The sequence below is a fragment of the Daldinia caldariorum genome (assembly GCF_022478825.1).
Source record: "Daldinia caldariorum strain CBS 122874 unplaced genomic scaffold F4812scaffold_2, whole genome shotgun sequence".
NCBI lineage: Eukaryota > Fungi > Ascomycota > Sordariomycetes > Xylariales > Hypoxylaceae > Daldinia > Daldinia caldariorum.
The window spans coordinates 3,377,388-3,394,273 of record NW_025953038.1 but is presented as its reverse complement, the minus strand read 5'-3'; the positions used below and the strand labels follow the sequence as shown (position 1 = coordinate 3,394,273).

Here is a 16,886-nt window from a genome sequence, read left to right as displayed (position 1 = left end):
AGTAGGTGCCCACGTATTCACTTAGCATAAGTGCGTAGAGTGTACACACATTTCGACCTCGGTGTGGTGGAAAAGACGCACAGCTGGATGCGAGATCCACGATATAAAACTTGCTCAGTAAGAAGCAACGAAGCCCATAATTAAATGATATCTGATCCGGATTTGACCTTTAAATCGGTATCCTGGCCAGGTAGATGAGCCAAGGAAATCGGATGGTGAGGGCGCGGAGACAAGGGAATCGACTGGCTGAGAATGATCGCTGGCGCTTAAGCTACGTCTCTACACCGCGCGTAACCTTCACGAACAAACCGATCCGACAAAGAACCTTCTAATTAAGTACGGTGGATAAGCGAAACAAAGGCATCTATACATTCTATTTTGAAACAAGACCCGTCCTGGTCATTCGGTCCTGGAGCTGCCCTTGAGCTGCCCTTGACAGGTCGACAAGTCGGCAGGTTGTCAGGTTGCCAGGTCTGTTCGTTGCGGCCGCGAGGTGGGTTGAGATTTGATATTACAACGACTTCTTTATCATTCAACACCTCTCCCCTCCCCTCCATCATGTTCATTGTCCCACTACAATCACTTTTTTTTACTTGCCAATTACAACAATTTTCTTTTTTATTTCTCTGTCACCTACTGTGACGTTAATGCAGTTACGGTACATACGATACATCGTTGAATGAATCACAATTTTTTTTTTCCCTTTTCTTACTTTTCGGCCGCATTTTCCCTCTATTTATAATTCCTTTGGCGATACCCTTTTGTTCCATCTTAACAACACTACATCGTACAGGAGCGGCACAAAAGTCCCCCAAGAAGTACATCTGGCATTGCTTTTAAGAAGACGAGACAATCTATCAGGAAATCCAATCCTGCTTCGTTTCCCTCATTTTCTCTTCTTCGACATTTCAGTTATACCCGCGTTTTTTTCTTCAATTTTGTATTTTTTTTTCCCTTTTACGACAATAAGAACATCCAAAACATTTGGATAAACTCGAGAAACCCAAGCCTATGGCTATCTTCCGCGAACAGGAGGGCTTTCCTCAAGTGCCTCCTTCACTAAAACACGATGCCTACGAAACCAAGGATGTACGAAGCATGAAGACCCGCGAGCTTCTATCTCAGAGTTCCGCCAAAGGTCCTACTCCCTACCTAGGACTCGGCTCGCGACTCTCGCAGATCTGGTTCAACCGATGGACTATTCTACTACTCCTGGTATTGGCCAACTTCCTTTTGACCATAGGATCTCTGAACGGAAACCTCGACGATGCTAAGGTGAAGGCTCTGGCGGCATGTACGAAGGTCGAAGACGTTGGTAGTGCCATGGCTTCGATGCCTCATTACCTGTCCGTCGGAGTCAACCGCCTCACTGCATCTGGCATCACCGAATCTGTACACGCTTTGATGACCATTCTCGACATGATCCTTACCGGCATCGAGCAGCTCATTCTTTTCGTTATCGGTATGATGACAGACACCTACGTCTGCCTGATTACCATGGTGGTTCATGGAGCCCTGAATGCATCTTCGCTCGTCATTACCGAAACCACTGAAGCTATGAACCATGCCATTGATGGCGTTGCTCAGGCAATCAACGGCACAGCCGACGACCTCCAGAAACCTGTGGACACCATGTACTCGATCATCAACGGCGCAGTCAACGCAGGCGAACAAGCTACCAGCGCCGTTGGAGGAGCTATCAACACCGCAACGGCGGCAGTTGGTGGGGCCATCGAGACTGCTATCAGTGGCATCGGTGATATCTTCAACAAGCGTGATGATGCACCACCCCCGCCAGAGATTACTGGTACGGTTTTCAAACGTCTTGATATTCCGCCTAAGCCGCAGATCGCTGGCGATATCAAAGCGATTGCTGCCAAGCTCTCGAACGTCAATATCAATACCACCGGTTTCGTGTCGGATTTGGACGCCCTCAACCAAGAGCTCCCTGATTTCGACGATATTAAGAACCTCACTGCCATGGCTGTATCGTTCCCGTTCAGCCTTATCCGAGAGGAACTCACCAAGGCTTACGGCAACTGGGAGTTTAACGATAGCATATTCCCCGTAGCCAAGAAGGAGGCACTCTCCTTCTGTTCTGATAATACTGCCATCAACGACTTCTTCGATGGATTGTACGAAATCGCCCATACCGCCAAGATTGTGGCCATCGTGGTGTTGATTCTCCTTGCGATCGCCGCCTGTCTCCCGATGGCCTACATGGAGATGCGCCGATGGCGCCGTGCTCAGATCAGCGCTTCAGATGCTTATGACGACATGGATCTCGTATACATGGCTTCACGCCCGACAACGGCTCGAGTTGGTTACTGGATTGCTTCGAAGTTTGGCGAGAAGCGAAGGGTTCTGGTACGATGGTGTATCTCTTACGCCACGTCACTCCCCGCTCTCTTCGTCCTTTCCCTCGCGTTAGCCGGCTTTTTCTCCTGTTTCTGCCGGTGGATGCTATTGAACACTATCCAGAAGGAGATCCCAGAGCTTTCTAACCAAGTGGGAGATTTTGCCAACCAGGTTGTAGGCACCCTAGACAACGTCTCACAGAAATGGGCCGACGATGCAAATGGTGTCATTAGATCCTTCAGCACTGAGATTAACGACGATATCCTTGGAAAGGTGACGAATGGCACTGCCGCCATCAACAACACCCTGAACACCTTCATGTCAGAGATTGATAAGGGCCTTACCACGGTCTTTGGCCATACAATGTTCAAGGATCTTGCCGCAAACACGGTTCGATGCTTGATTGGGCTGAAGGTCGAATCAGTCCAGAAGGGTCTCACCTGGGTACATGACCATGCTCATATCAACTTTCCTATGTTCCCTAATGACGTCTTCTCTGTCGGTGCCGCTAAGTCTATCTCTGGCGATTCGGACATGACATCTTTCCTGGCCTCTCCAAGCAGTGTCACCACTGACGAGATAACAAGCTCTGTCACTCATGTCACAGATTGGTTGCGCAGCGGTATCATCCAGGATGCGTTGGTTGCTACTGGCCTCCTCTTAGTTTACGTGATAATTGTCCTGATAGGTGTCCTCCGTACCCTAGTCGGCCATAGTGACGCCGCAGGAGATGCTCGCAAGAGGCGAATAGATAACTTCGACCCCTATCAACCATCTGGAGGCAACCCGCCTATGCAGATGCCGCAGTTCGGCGGCGCAGGCGACGCCAGTGCTCACCCTGATCACCAAACCTCGCCATTTTCCCGGGACGACGCCTTCAGTCGCGGAACTGTGCACGGCGGGCCTGTCACGACCGAGGAGGCACCCCCGTACACGCGCCACAGTACCTACGTCCAATACGGCGACACGAAGCGCGCGGACCACGACCCGTTGCCGCCTAACTATAACGGTGGACGAGCGCTGATCGTGGACCCCTTTCGAGACCCGAAGCACGGTTGATCATCATTAGATCTCTTTTATTACTTAGGGTGACTATGCGCAGTCAGCGCAGTCCCTTTTTCGTTTTCTTGTCTTTCATTCATTGGCGATTGTTATTATTATTACAGCGTACATGCATACATATAATCGAACAGGCATTCTTCCTTTCACTAATATCAGAGCATACCTTGCGTTTCCTTCTGCGGATATCTCTAGGGTACTCAGCCGCGAGGTGGATGGATAGATGAGACATTATTCTTGCATCGGCATTGGTACGGTACGGTACGGCATGGTATGGTATTGCATTAGCGACAGGCATTCATTCGTTCACTCATTCATCTGTCATACTCATTAGGCGAAGAGAAGAGAAGAAAAAAAATCAAGAGGGGAAAGAGAAAGAGAGATCCGGTATCTCGGCCCAAGCCACCAACGTAATTACGACTCAGTCTTCTTTTCCTTTTTTTCGTCTGCATTGCGCGTCCCTGGAGTGGACATATGGTTTACTACTACTAATGGAGATTGGTCGTTGGACATTGCATCTGCGGCGTTTGCACGAGGGGGGATGGATTCAACGGTCTGGACAGAAGGTGACTTGGCTTGGTTTGGCTGTGTGATAATCAGGGATAATAGGTAGTTGCCCTGTATATTAGTTGAGCGATAGCGACTCAAAAAGGAATATTCTTAAATAACTTCTATCCTTGCTTCTTTCGTATCGAGATTGATGTGTACGTGTTAATGAGATTGAAGACCATTGAGAATATTACCGGAGTACAGAACGTATGTAGCTCCTTAGTTCATGAATACACTGCCCGGGAACTTGTGTTAGATACTCGAGACAGAGTGTTGAGGTAGGCAGCACGAGAATCGTATCAGTAAGTCATTCATTGCACATCTCCTTAAACAGAGGTTATACGCTGTTTTAGGTACTCATGGTATATACACGCCAAAGTACATAGGTAGGTTAGAGGTAGCTACCCCAATACCAAGCACTCATCTAGGTAAATTCGGCATCATACATGTAGCACCTAAGTCCATTTTCTCTTCATTATGAATTATATATATATATGTATTTCAGTCCCAGCTATGTGACCTAGCGAAATCCACCACAGCCATAACTCCGTTCATGTAGGTACCTTAGGTACATAATCAATGTAAAGTTTATTTCGCTTCGTAACCTAGGTAACCCATGTGTCCTAGGTAGGTACCTTGTATCATAATCCTAGCTCGTACGGTTTGATGTCTTAAAGAAAAACCTCTACCTGAATGTCTTTTTTTTTGTCATAACGAGCTGGTGAGACGCCGGTCGTCGACCTCGCATCTTAAGCATCCGCGGGAAGCCCTCACCACACCTAGTATTCTCTTCGCGACGGCGTGGTGAGCCGCGGTTCAGATACGGATGCCGCGCGGGCGGGCTCCGGGGGGATGACCAATTTCTGGGATAGCCTTGGTCTTAGCATCGTCCTGTGGTGACATATCCTGTAATAACACGGAGTCAGACCGCGGACAGTGGTGCGTGGGAAGTGGAAGTTCCTTACACTCCATCTCTTCCTTCCCCTTCGCCTTCCCCTTCGCCTTCTCCTTCGTCCTCTCCCTCCTCTCTTCCTTCTTCTCCTTCACCGTCACCTTTCTCCTCTTAGTGACCACAGACCTCTCACCGTCCTTGTTCCGTTCACCTACGCGCACGGGACTCGTCTCCTAGCGCGCCGTCGTGGTAGGGAAGCTCCGCGAGCTCAGGAACATGCCCTTGACGCTGCGGATCGCGTCCTTGGTCTTCTTCACCTCGTCGTTGACCTCCCCGCTGCCGCTGTTACGGCCGTACCCGAACCCGCCGTACACGGCCGAGAAGTCCAGCATGGGCGGGACCCCCAGCTTGTCCACCTCGTCGCGGACCTCCCGCAGCAGGGCGTTCAGGTCCGCGGCGCCCTCGGCGTGCCGCACGTGCATGTCGCTCATCTCGCGCAGGGACGCGCGCAGGGCCGTTAGTCGCCGCGCCTGCGCGTCGATCGGCCGGTCCGCGAGGCTGCTCGTGCTGGAGCCGAACTCGGCGGTCTGCATGACGGGGGAGGTCTGGGTGCCGACGTCCCTGTGGAACATCTCGGTGGGGTCGCTGAACGTGCTCTCGTCATCGTCGTCTCCTTCCTCTCCCCGCTCCTTTCCGTCGTTTCCTCTCAACCGAGACGACAGCAAGGGCTTGCCGTTGTTGTTATGGTAAGGGACCTCGCTGACGGTGTCCTCGAGCTTCTCGACGAGCCGCGAGAGCCGCGAGCCGACGTGCGCGAAGTAGTCGGCGCGCGAGTCGTTGAGCGCGTTTACCATCGGGTTCACGCCGAAGCGCGAGACGCCGTAGAGAAGCGTCCATATGCCCCCCGTGACGGCGAGGATGTTGCCCAGGCGCGAGGGGGTGATGAGGGGTTCGGGCTTGGGCGGGGCGGTGAGGAATTCGGGGTATGTTATGATGGGGGCTACGTTGCTGTTATTGTTGTTGTTATTATTGTTGTTTGCTGCTGAGGACGAAGTTGGTTGGACAGCTCTCTCGATATATCTATCTGTGCTTTCTTCCACGACTTCCTTCTCGCTTGTTTGCTCATTGTCGTCGTTGAGGGAGGACATGCTACTCGTAGGTGTGTTGATCGGAGAAGACAAAGAAGAAGTAGACTGCGCAGCATCTTGCTCGTCGATCTCATCCAGCAGCTGCTGGATCTGGGCGTCGTCGAGCCCCTTGCCCTTGAGGAACTCCCGCTTCTTCTCTACGCTCGAGTTCCGGACAGTGTCGTCCTTGAGGAACTTTCGGACTTGGTCCAAGGTGACGGCATCCGTCTTATCGGCTGCGACTGTGACGTCCTCTTGAGATTCGCTGGTTTCGGGGGCCTCTTTTGTCGCCTCGTATTGGGCGTGCTGCCACGACGGGATCTTTTGTTTTGGATCGGCCATGGTTGGCGACGGCGAGGAGGGGGAATTGATTTAATCGTAGCAGGGCCGTTTCTAGCTATTGAAGAGTGTGTTGGGAATGGGGAATGAACGGAATTGAATTATCAATAGGTAGTTGATTTAGGTAGGTTTTGGTAGCAAGTTCAATAAACACACGGCAACGCGAGGTACATGTCGTAATCAACCTCGGTACGTTCTAAATTGGAACCTAGCAATGGCTGGACATGCGGCCTGCATTGTACATACAGTAATTGATAAGGGAAGATAGGGAACGCTAACAAACTTGGTGGGATTATCTAACGATTCATAACTTGCATAAGGTAATTTAATGCACAACATTCCTCACGTGTATATATCTTACCTATGCGTATACGCGGGTTCTACACGTGACACAATCCATCAGTCGCGCCCTTGAACTCGAATCATTTCATCGTCAAAGGTACGTTTCTCTCTTGGTTCAAGAAAGGTTAGAAGTACCTAAGAAATATTTAATAGCAATAATCATTTCAGTCCAGAAGGCATTTTCATATTTCTCTTGTTTCTAAGAATTTCTCCCTGTTTTCTCTCATATTCCTACCCTTTTTATCGAGATCTGGGGTCGTATATACATATCTAATATCCTGAGACGTGCCTCTTCTCACATCTCATTCTCATTATCACAAGTCGAAAACATTTTGTACCCACCTGCATCACTACCGACGATCAAGAAGAAGGATCTTCTCTATTTGTTGTTCGATTCTGTTGTTACACTTGGAAAGCTCGGTTACTTAGAAACTTAGAAGGACAGACCACTACAGGCCAATCGTCCAAGTCGCTAAGGTTTGACGAGGTCTGACGAGGTAACTCAGCTGGAAAAAAGCCAAAACGACATTCCCCAATTGAAAGGAAGTCACCTACCTATCGTTTAGCCCAGCCCGTCAGCCACAGCTGGAAATATTACGAGGGTATTTGGGATTCTCAATCCAACCATCATGTAAGTCTTAGCTGTAACTCTTGATGATGAGCCAGCCCCCCGTTCTTTCTCTCGTCAGCATACGCCATCTTTCCCCTGTCCCAAATTCATCAGATCAGTATATGTACCAATACCTTCAAAAGCAAAAAAGGGGGAGATATTGGGAAGAAACATATCATGAAATTATCCATATGCTGAGGAGTGGTGTATGGATGATGTTCAAGTGAATCAAGTGAATGAATATGCGATAATGATAGGAGAGGGGGGGAATTGATAAAGGGGAGATGAGATAGGAGAGGAATGAGAATGAGGATTGAGGATTGAGGGATGATGCAACTCGATGCCGATCCGATGCGATGCGATGCATAGCGCAGGTCAATGCTTGTTTGCCCTGAAGCGTGTGTGTGCGTACGGTGGTACGAGGTATAAAAGGGAAATCTTTTGAAAGGGGTCAGGGTGTGTTGCTGTGTTGCTGTGTTGCCTCAAATATGTTGTTGAACAAATTCAACTGGTTCAGCTTCGATGGAAAATGGCCAATGACCAATCGCGATCACATATTCCCCGATCTAAAGCATCCAAAGCATCCAAACATTCGGCAACCTGCTTCTTCTTGTTCTTCTTCTCTTACATCCGACCCGGTACCTTGTTTGCGCACCGTATGAACCAAAAAGGGCACCAAAAAGGGCAACCAAAAGGCAAAGCCATCAGATCAACACACCTCCAAAGGCAACCAACCAATATAGTACCGCATACACCGCATGGCGCATGCCACACACATAAAACTCAACTGATATCAAAACTTATCAAACATCACTGTGTCACGGCATATGACGTCCCAGGCTTATTTCAACTACGACAAAAAAAAGATAAAATAAATATAAGAACGACCGACCCCTTTCGGTTTGCGCGCCACCCTCCAAAAAAAATAAAAAATAAAAATAAAAAGCTACCTTCTACCTCACGTCGGACCTGACATATTAACTTGTTTAATTTGTCCTCATTCAACTTATTCTTTCTTTGCAAACACCAAATTTCGTCATTTGTCATTCAATTACCCAACTTCACTTACACTCCATTCATTCTCCCCTCCCCCCATCTAACGTAATATTCATCTACTCCCTTACCTTACCACTTATCAGCTCTGACGATTACTTACCACTTACCCCGAAAATGTCTTCCCGTCCACGTCGTGCAGCTGCCCAGAGGGCAAACACAGCCATAACTGACATGGTCGATAGCGACAACCATATCAATAGTCGTACGGGCAGAACCATGTCCTCTAGGACTTCTCGCCGGTCTGAGGGTAAGAGTGCCGCGGCATCTGACTTGCGCGGTCCTCCTTCCGAGCCCTCAGATTCTAACCAGCATATCCATTTTACAGTTAAGCTTCCAGCAAGCAAGCTTCGCCAGGCCACTTCTAGCCGTTCCGGACAATCCGCCCGTCAGCAACCTTCGATCCCCGGAACTGGGGATGGAAAGCGGAATCGATCTCAGAAGAAGAGTTATGTCGTAGACACTAGCGATGAGGAAGAAGACGAGGCAGAGGACGAAGTTCAAGTTGAAGAGGATGATGACGAGGATGATGACGACGAAGAAGAAGAAGATGCTGAGGGAGAAGATGACGACATGGCAGACGAGGATGCCGAAGGTGAAATTGTTGTCGACGATACTATGGATATCGACGCCGAAGGAGACGACGATGAGGACACCGAGGGTGAAGATGACGACATGGATGTTGATCAAATCCCTCCTCCGGCACCTGTAATCAAAGTCTCAAAGCCAAAAGCTAAGAGGGCCCTCACCGGCAAGTCAAAGGCTTCTGCTAAATCTAACTCGAAGGCTGCCACCTCTCAGGCGAGGGACAGCGACGATGACGAAGAGCTCAGCGAGCTTGAGAGCGAAGCCGATGAGATTCAGGACACTGTTAAGGTAGGAGGCGGCGGCGAAGAAGATGCTGAAGGGGAAGACGAGGAAATCGAGGCGACCAATATCGCCGAAGATGACGAAGACGACGACGCTGATAGCGACGGCGGCGCCGAAACCCCTGATCTCACCCGAATGACCAAACGACAGCGTGCCCGCTTCGAGGAAAACGGGGATTCACTTATGAAACTCTCCGACGGTAAACAGCTCATTACCCCTACCACAACCCCCCCCCCCAATTGCTAGAGTTGCTACTAACAAATTTACAGAGGTACAAGCTAAAAAGCATTTTACAGCCGAGGAACTTTCTATGCGTCGTGCCGAGATGGCACGCCGACGACGAAACTTGAGTGAAAAGCGCAATGAGGAAGTTAAAGTAAGCCGGCGCCGTTTTAGAAAATTGACCAATATAACCAAGAAAGTATGATGGCTAATAACTCGGATTTTAGATGGAGACTATAAACAAACTACTCAAAAAGCAGGCCCCTAAAACTAATCGTAAGTCACAACTTGCCGGAGAGCAGACTCCTGATGTCGAATCTCGAAAACCCAATCCGATATTTGTCCGGTGGGTCAGCAACAAGGACGGTAGCCGAGTCGCCGTCCCCGAAGAGATGCTCTCCGGTCCATCGGGCAGAGTTTTTGTCCCAGGTGGTCTTGGCAGTGGAAAGATGGTAGAGGAAGTCTCTTAGGTGTGTGTGTATTAGGTATGGACCGGTTATATTTCCTTTGTCTCAGTAGGGTGGAAGGGTACATCGCATTTGTTAATTTGTTGGGGTAATAATACCCTTACTCTACGCTTTTAAAAAAAATAATAAAGGTAGTGTGATATGTAATAGAACGAGGCTTTCATGGCGCTATATCACTTTAAACTTCAGGCCCAGGCGTTCCATATTGAATCACGGTCGAAACGTCTCTATTTCTTATATTATATTATATAATATATAGTCACATGCTATAGCTCTGTATCTGTTAGGGTATCTATCTATTAGGGTATGTCCGTGATGGATGTCGTACGCCGACAGGGCGAGTGGCGAGAACATAGCATGCGGCCGATTGTAGAGATCTAGTGACGCGTGGCCTTCTAACCTCCCTCCAGGCAGTTGGCCACCCTTCATATAGACAATAGAGCCCTGTTGTATTCACATATCTCTCGTGTCCCTGACAGTACTTCCTCTATGGATTTTCATGTACAAGTTGCAAATATCGGTATAATTAACTAGGGGGCATTGACCATAGTGTTAGGTCATTCTCGAAGCCCGAATCGAACAGCTATGTGCTAGCGAAACAAGTTCTTTTTTAGATTATCCAGACGCTTTGTCTGAGATCTCACAATACGCGGGTGTCTACCTAAGACAACCTTCGTTTTTTACTTAAACGCACATTGACTCCCGGATCTGCGACTGCGTAAGTCCTGCGGTGGTTGGATAGGTAGGTAGGTTAGGTACCTAGTAGAGTTAAAGATAGTTCAGCCGGCGTTTTTTTAGTATACTCGTTGGCTCGTGTGTTTTTACTTTAGAGTCTGTCGTCACCTAGGTAAAGCTAATACAGAATCTCTCTGACAGGCCACTTTGTATTCAAAACTCAAAAGGTTAGGTACGTGGACAAAGGAGACGATCTCTTTCACGAGGTTTGGGTGTGAGCAACAATGTATTGTATCGTTGTACAATGGCCACGTTCACTATCATTGTACCCCCTTTCTAGACCCGATATCTTGAGGATATTTAATGTAGGCCTCCTGACGATGCCGACTGCTGAAATAGTAAAATTTGAAATATAATAAATCACAGCCATAGCTCTTTGGGCCTTACACGCCCCGTCCGCATCTCTGAACAAGTGACCGCTTTCTATAATTTCGTGCTGTGACTGAAGCTACACCTATCTATCTCGCTTGGACCGTCCCGTCCAAGAGCCTCGATGTACCTATACCTCCTCTACTTTGCGAGAGGCTACCCAGGTAGGTTTTTTTTTTGGCCCCTGAAATAACGCTCGCTGGAAAAAAGTTACAGCTGGTGCCTCGCGGTTGACTCACTGCCCATCACACATTAGGTACTTTAACATTCACTGAAATCGCCACGCAGCATTCAACCTCTCTCTATCAGCGGTTTCTAGAGTCTACGTGCGCGTCGCACCACCGAAGTGACGTGCCTCAAGACTAGAAAAAAACCTTAGACTGACAAGTCCGAATCTCGAGCGGATTTCTCTTGGACCGAACACTTGTATATAAATTTCCCTACACTCCCCAGTCTTCTTTCCTCATTTTTTCTCAATCTTCTTTCCTTACCCTTTCTCAATCTCCTTTCCTGACTTTTCAAAATCCAGTCTCTCTTCACACATCCAACCACCTCTATTATCCCCAAGCCTCCCTGCACAAGATTTTGGAATCAGGAAAAACAAAACTTGATAACAAATCATCTAAACACTTTATTTTTTCGTCAATCTATCTATCTACCTTAGGCACCTACCAAGGTACAAACAACTGATCTACGGCCTACTCATCGTCGCCGTATTTCTACCTATCATTGCTTTCCACACCACACCACAACAAGCTAACAAGAAAATATCTCAGGTATTTAAACAGGCTGACACGATGGTTGGGAAGCGACCACAATCATCCCCCGGTGACGGAGAAGACGACCGCAGGAAACGCATCCGCGGTCTGCAATCCAAATTCAGTTCGGATCAGACCGTGAGGAACACCAACGTTTCCATCAACACGCAGTTCCAAATCCACAAGCTGGGGAAAAGAAGAACGTATGGGTGGATAGACCCAGTAAGCCTCGCTTTCTTTTCAATCCCCCCCTTTCCCCCCTTGTTCCCCCCCCCCCAAAAAAATTAAGTACTATTGTAGCAACATCTATATCATGTAATCTGTCTCAGCGAGGATCACGTAAGATAGGTAGTTGTTGCTAACTAGTTTTTTCTTTTTTCCCCCTTTTCCCCTGCATTCAGATGACTGGCGGAGTTATCCCCCAAGTTAACAAGCCTGAGGCCTCTACCACCAATACTCCACCTACTCCATCCACATCATCATCATCAGCGCCAGCGGCATCGGCATCGGCATCAATGCCAGCACCGGCGCCCGCGCCGGAGGTGGCGGTGGCGGTGGGGGAAACCTCATACCACCAGATAAACCGCCAATACGCCCGGCGGAACGGCCAACTCGCTAGCCCCACTCTTACGGACGCGGGTTTCGCGGAGTGGACTGGCGAGGGGTCCGTGGCTGGCGCCGGCGCGGCCCGTAGGGTCAGCGACGGAGGAATGGCGCAAGCCGAAAAGGCGCCAGCCCAGGATGATGATGATGCGGACGCGGAGTTGGCGGCGATGGAAAGCGCGCTCGACAAGGAGACGGGGGCGGGCGCTGACGGAAACGCGGGTACCCCGGAGGGCTTCTTCGCCGAGGAGATGGCTGCTATGGGACACGCGGCTGCCCGGGACGAGGATTCTGATGACATCCTCGCGATGATGGAGGCTGAATTGGACAAGGACGATTCAGCCGACAAGCAGCAGGCGGAGTCCCACGGGGTGGGGGCGGGGGCAGCGGTGGCGGACGCCAAGAAGCCTGCGGCTACCAAGGCTAAGGCTAAGGGCCGCAAGTCCAGCACCAAGTCCAAAACCAACGCGAACGCGAACGGTGAGGACACCGGGCTCCTGACCCCGCCCAAAGCGGCCGGGACAAAGCCGAAGAAGCCGGCGAAGGACAAGACGAAGAAGAAGCCGAATCCCAAGCCCGCGGTTCGGCAGCAGCAGGAGGCGCCCCAGGAAGACCCCGCGGTGGCGCAGGCCCACGAGCAGGCGGACCTGTTCGGCGCCATGGGCTTCGTGTACCAGTTCGCCGACACGTGGCTTACCTCGGGGTCTTCCCATTCCCATTAGGGACCTCTGAGCGCAGCGCGTTTCCACACGCGTCCCGCTCAAGAAAAAAAAAGGGGTAAGAGGTAAGCAAGCATCGTCATCTATCTATCTCACTTGGGGGGGTCTCGAGGACTTTATCTGGTTGATTAATGGCTAACTAAACTAACTAACTACCTAACTAGGCGATGAAAAAAAAAAGAAGGAGAACAAGAGACTGGATTTTGGCATTTTGGACGGCTTTTGCGGCGCATCTCGGGGTTCGGAGCACTTATACCAATACCCATTAGTGCTTTACGTCGGCGGGGATACCCAATTATGGATTTATTTATTTTTTTGTTTTATTTTGTTTTATTTTGGGGATTTGGATTTTAGCGTTTGCCTATATCGTCTATGCGGTTGAAACTGGATACCCGTTTATCTCGGTGGCTTGGTTGTGCGAAGTTTACATGAGTTTGATTAAAGGGGGAGGAGGAGATTTGAAGCTTATCAGATATATAAGGGAGAATAAAACATTTGTCTCTTACATACGTATAGGATGCGATAGTGATGTGTGAGTGTGCCGCCCATGAGCTACGGGCGTGGCTCCCATGCTCTCTCTTCTTGAGTGGTGAGTGATTATTCGTAAAAAAAAAAAAAAAAGCTTTAACTAGCCACAAGTGAAACTTTGGGTTTGGTGACGTCTTGTAGATAAGTAAATCATGGTTGATTGTACGTGTTAGGAGTCTCACTCGAGACTGTTTAAGGACAAGGACGATGTTTGTATGTATATAGATTTGGCTTCAAAGCTACCTATCCCAGTTAGAATTCCTTGCGGAACAACGAAGTTGTTTGCCTTTCCTTACCTAAAGCCCCACGCCTACAACGTGACAGTACGCTATAGATCTAGTACCTAAGGTTAGTGTATTTCGCCCTACGATTGTCTCCCTATTCGTATGTACCTAACCTACTTAACCTAATGTATATTATAACATCTGACTGTTGACATCTCTGATAGATGTATGAAGTCTGCTATACATGGTATTTCATTCGCACCGCCACATATTTGGCAACCAATCATATCTCTAGAACCGCCCTGTCTTTCACTACATAACTCTGTTGATTGTGTGGCTACCCAATCAGAGGCCGGGCTTCTCTGTGGCTGCTACTTGACACTTGTGGTCAGTTACGTAAGCAGATCTGGACAATGACAACCCCCTATGCCACATGCGAAGGTTACAACAACAGGCTGGCTGTAAGGACCAACCTCTTTTCAAAGGAAGCGCACATAATTAGGTCCCTGCCTGTATTTATATATTTAAAGAAAACCGAAAGATTTCAAATCCGTCTGTTTATAATTGTATTGACAAGAATGAATCTATGCTAACAGGATTTCCACCCTCTCTATCCTCCATCCTCCATCCCCTATCTCCCATTCCTTATTCACTATCGACTACATAGCCACCTATCCCCTATTCCCAGCGTATCCCGCCGGAATCTACCGATAAACGGCGCTGTCGCTCTTCCTCCTCCCGAGATGAGGATTTCGGGAGTCGCGTTGGCGTTAGGGCTTTAAGAGTCCGTATTCATTTGCCTGCCGGTGTTGTGAGGGCCACCACTCACTCTGCCTTCGGGGTATATTACCTTGTTCCTGTCGATTTCCCCCATTGGCCTTTTAATACCGCCGCGCTCCACGGGCGTTCTTTACTAGCGTTATCCCCCTCCTACCCGGTGCTTTGATGGAACTACTACCGCTGCCCCTACCGCTGCTGCCACCAACACCACTACCCCTTGTCGAGGGGGTTTTGGGTACCGCTGTAACAAGGGTTATGTTCGACGCAGTGCTCGACCACCTGGAAGACCCTCCAGCCGAACTTTCGGTCGCCGAGGGGGCGGCGGTAGCCATCCAGCCGTCCGTCCGGTATTGCCTCCCGTTCCACGTGTACACCGGGTTTCGCACCGCCCGGTCCCGCAACGCGGTTGAGGTTCACGAAGCCCAGCATTGTCTTTTAAGAATTGAGCTCTTCAGCCCCGTGATAGGTAAAACAACAAAAGAAGAAGAAAAAAGAAGGGAAAAAAAAGATAATGTACGTGCTTGCCCGATGTCATAGACATTTCGAAGATCTCCCTCCTCAATCCGGTGGATATTGCTCTGTGCCGCCGAAGTCGATAAGCTTTTAGTATTGGAGCGATACTATGCTCTTCGTCGTTAGGAGGCTCTCCAATAAGGACTATGACATACATATGTTAGCTATACTATTACCACCGCACACCTGGTCTGGGTAATTAAAGTAGGTACATAGGTACCGTTTCCTTGATGGAGGTCACCGTGTACTATTCCTGGCATATCCGCATTGCGTTGCGGCGGTTCTTCCCTAGTGTTGGGCCACTGAACCCCGGAAGAAGACAGAAATCAGCACTGAATACCTCGTAGGTAGACGCTGTACGCAGGTAAGGTCGTCTGGGGTCAGGGTATAGGTAATTCGTAGATGTAACATACAGCCATTGCTATATATACAGCATCTTATCACTACACGTTCGATCAGCTAGATATGTATGGTGGGATGCCTACTAGACAGTTTTATAGAAAACTTACGGCATCAGAACAGCCTCCAAAGAAGACGGTTCGGCAGCCTTTGTCCTCTCCCCAACCAACACCACTCGGGCCTTCGTGATAAACGACCGAAGCTCTCCATTTTCCTTCCGCCCATTCCAGTATTATCCAGTCCCTCCTGTCCAAGTTACCACCCAAGGAGTTATCTGGGAGGTTAATGATCTTTTCTATATGCGGGTTACCTTGTAGCCTCTAGTATATTTCGCGCCAATTATTAGTTCTTGTGTTGTAATATGCAGGTATCTCTACCTCATAACAGGTAGACAACACCGATTCGATTTTCGTTTCTTGGGCGTGTGCGAACCTCGAGAAATTGTCTCTAGACCCTCAGATTGGATCTGGCGTCCGCATTTTCCCTAGCTCTCTTAACTAGGATATTTCGCAGTCCCAGTGCGTTCGAATCCCTGGCCTCGACGCGGATCGTGAAGCCGGTAGGTTCCCGTCGCGAGTAGGGCTTTCGATACGAATCGACGGTCTCTAGAGAAGAAGTGTCGTTCAAGTTCCGCCACCATCCTCGATACCGAGTCGCCTGGGCCGATATTCGCCATTTCTACCTAAGGTAGAGGTAGATAGGGATTACCTAGTATCGTTTGGCTAATAAAGGTAAATAATACAAGGGCGAGTATAACCAAACACGCTAGATAGGTATCTAATATATACCTTGGTCTATAGGCGTACGCGCATGATATAATAGCCTCCAGGTCCTGTTTAGCACTCCCGAATCCAGCAGCGTATTGGTCAAAGAGCTTTGGTGCCCCTTTCTTCAACTGCGTGCTAATCCATGCGGCTCGTAATCTGCGGTTTGAGATGCGGATATATCCTACATGAAAATTCGGCATACTAGTCCTGAGGCACTCTTGACTTAATATCGAAACGGTGTGTTTCTTGTATGCTTTATGCTGTTCATATCAATATACCAATGCCAACCAATATAACTCTGTCTAGGCCATTTTTAACAATGTCAACTGCTTTTCCAAATGCCTACCTACCCACGAAATAGGTATCTCCCAATCGCCACGGGTAGGTGTAGGTGACACTCCTTGTCTACGCATATTGTCGTCCACCCACCTTTACCGTTGTCGAGACTTACCCATCGCCGACACCATTCGTTGCCATCACCAACCACTTACCGCATTATATAACTATTACTAGCACCTTAGAATGGATCGGCGTCACGAGAGGGGGGGGGGGGGGGGGGGGGGGGGGGGGGGGGGGGGGGGGGGGGCGGGGGGGGGGGGGGGC

At 49.2% G+C, this 16,886-nt stretch overlaps 4 protein-coding genes across 4 annotated transcripts; 3 read left to right on the top strand and 1 right to left on the bottom strand.

Moving 5' to 3' along the window:
- Nucleotides 1–471: 471 nt before the first annotated feature.
- Nucleotides 472–4,097, top strand: F4812DRAFT_416228 (uncharacterized protein). Its single transcript, XM_047933044.1, has one exon. The coding sequence runs from the start codon at nucleotides 1,012–1,014 to the stop codon at nucleotides 3,415–3,417; it is 2,406 nt and encodes an 801-aa protein (XP_047794284.1). The 5' UTR covers nucleotides 472–1,011; the 3' UTR covers nucleotides 3,418–4,097.
- A 578-nt stretch (nucleotides 4,098–4,675) lies between these two features.
- Nucleotides 4,676–6,532, bottom strand: F4812DRAFT_200789 (peroxisomal membrane anchor protein conserved region-domain-containing protein). Its single transcript, XM_047930228.1, has 2 exons — nucleotides 4,932–6,532; nucleotides 4,676–4,872 (listed from the first exon to the last, which is right to left on the bottom strand). Exon 1 carries the CDS (start codon nucleotides 6,325–6,327, stop codon nucleotides 5,092–5,094), a length of 1,236 nt encoding a protein of 411 aa, XP_047794283.1. The 5' UTR covers nucleotides 6,328–6,532; the 3' UTR covers nucleotides 4,676–4,872; nucleotides 4,932–5,091.
- A 1,816-nt stretch (nucleotides 6,533–8,348) lies between these two features.
- F4812DRAFT_200727 (PAPA-1-like conserved region-domain-containing protein) lies at nucleotides 8,349–10,194 on the top strand. The gene is made up of 3 exons (XM_047930227.1): nucleotides 8,349–9,398; nucleotides 9,469–9,575; nucleotides 9,649–10,194. Exons 1-3 carry the CDS (start codon nucleotides 8,447–8,449, stop codon nucleotides 9,889–9,891), a joined length of 1,302 nt encoding a protein of 433 aa, XP_047794282.1. The 5' UTR covers nucleotides 8,349–8,446; the 3' UTR covers nucleotides 9,892–10,194.
- A 1,595-nt stretch (nucleotides 10,195–11,789) lies between these two features.
- Nucleotides 11,790–13,075, top strand: F4812DRAFT_456069 (uncharacterized protein; the record flags this gene model as incomplete). Its single annotated transcript, XM_047936921.1, has 2 exons — nucleotides 11,790–11,972; nucleotides 12,152–13,075. 2 exons carry the CDS (start codon nucleotides 11,790–11,792, stop codon nucleotides 13,073–13,075), a joined length of 1,107 nt encoding a protein of 368 aa, XP_047794281.1.
- Nucleotides 13,076–16,886: the final 3,811 nt, after the last annotated feature.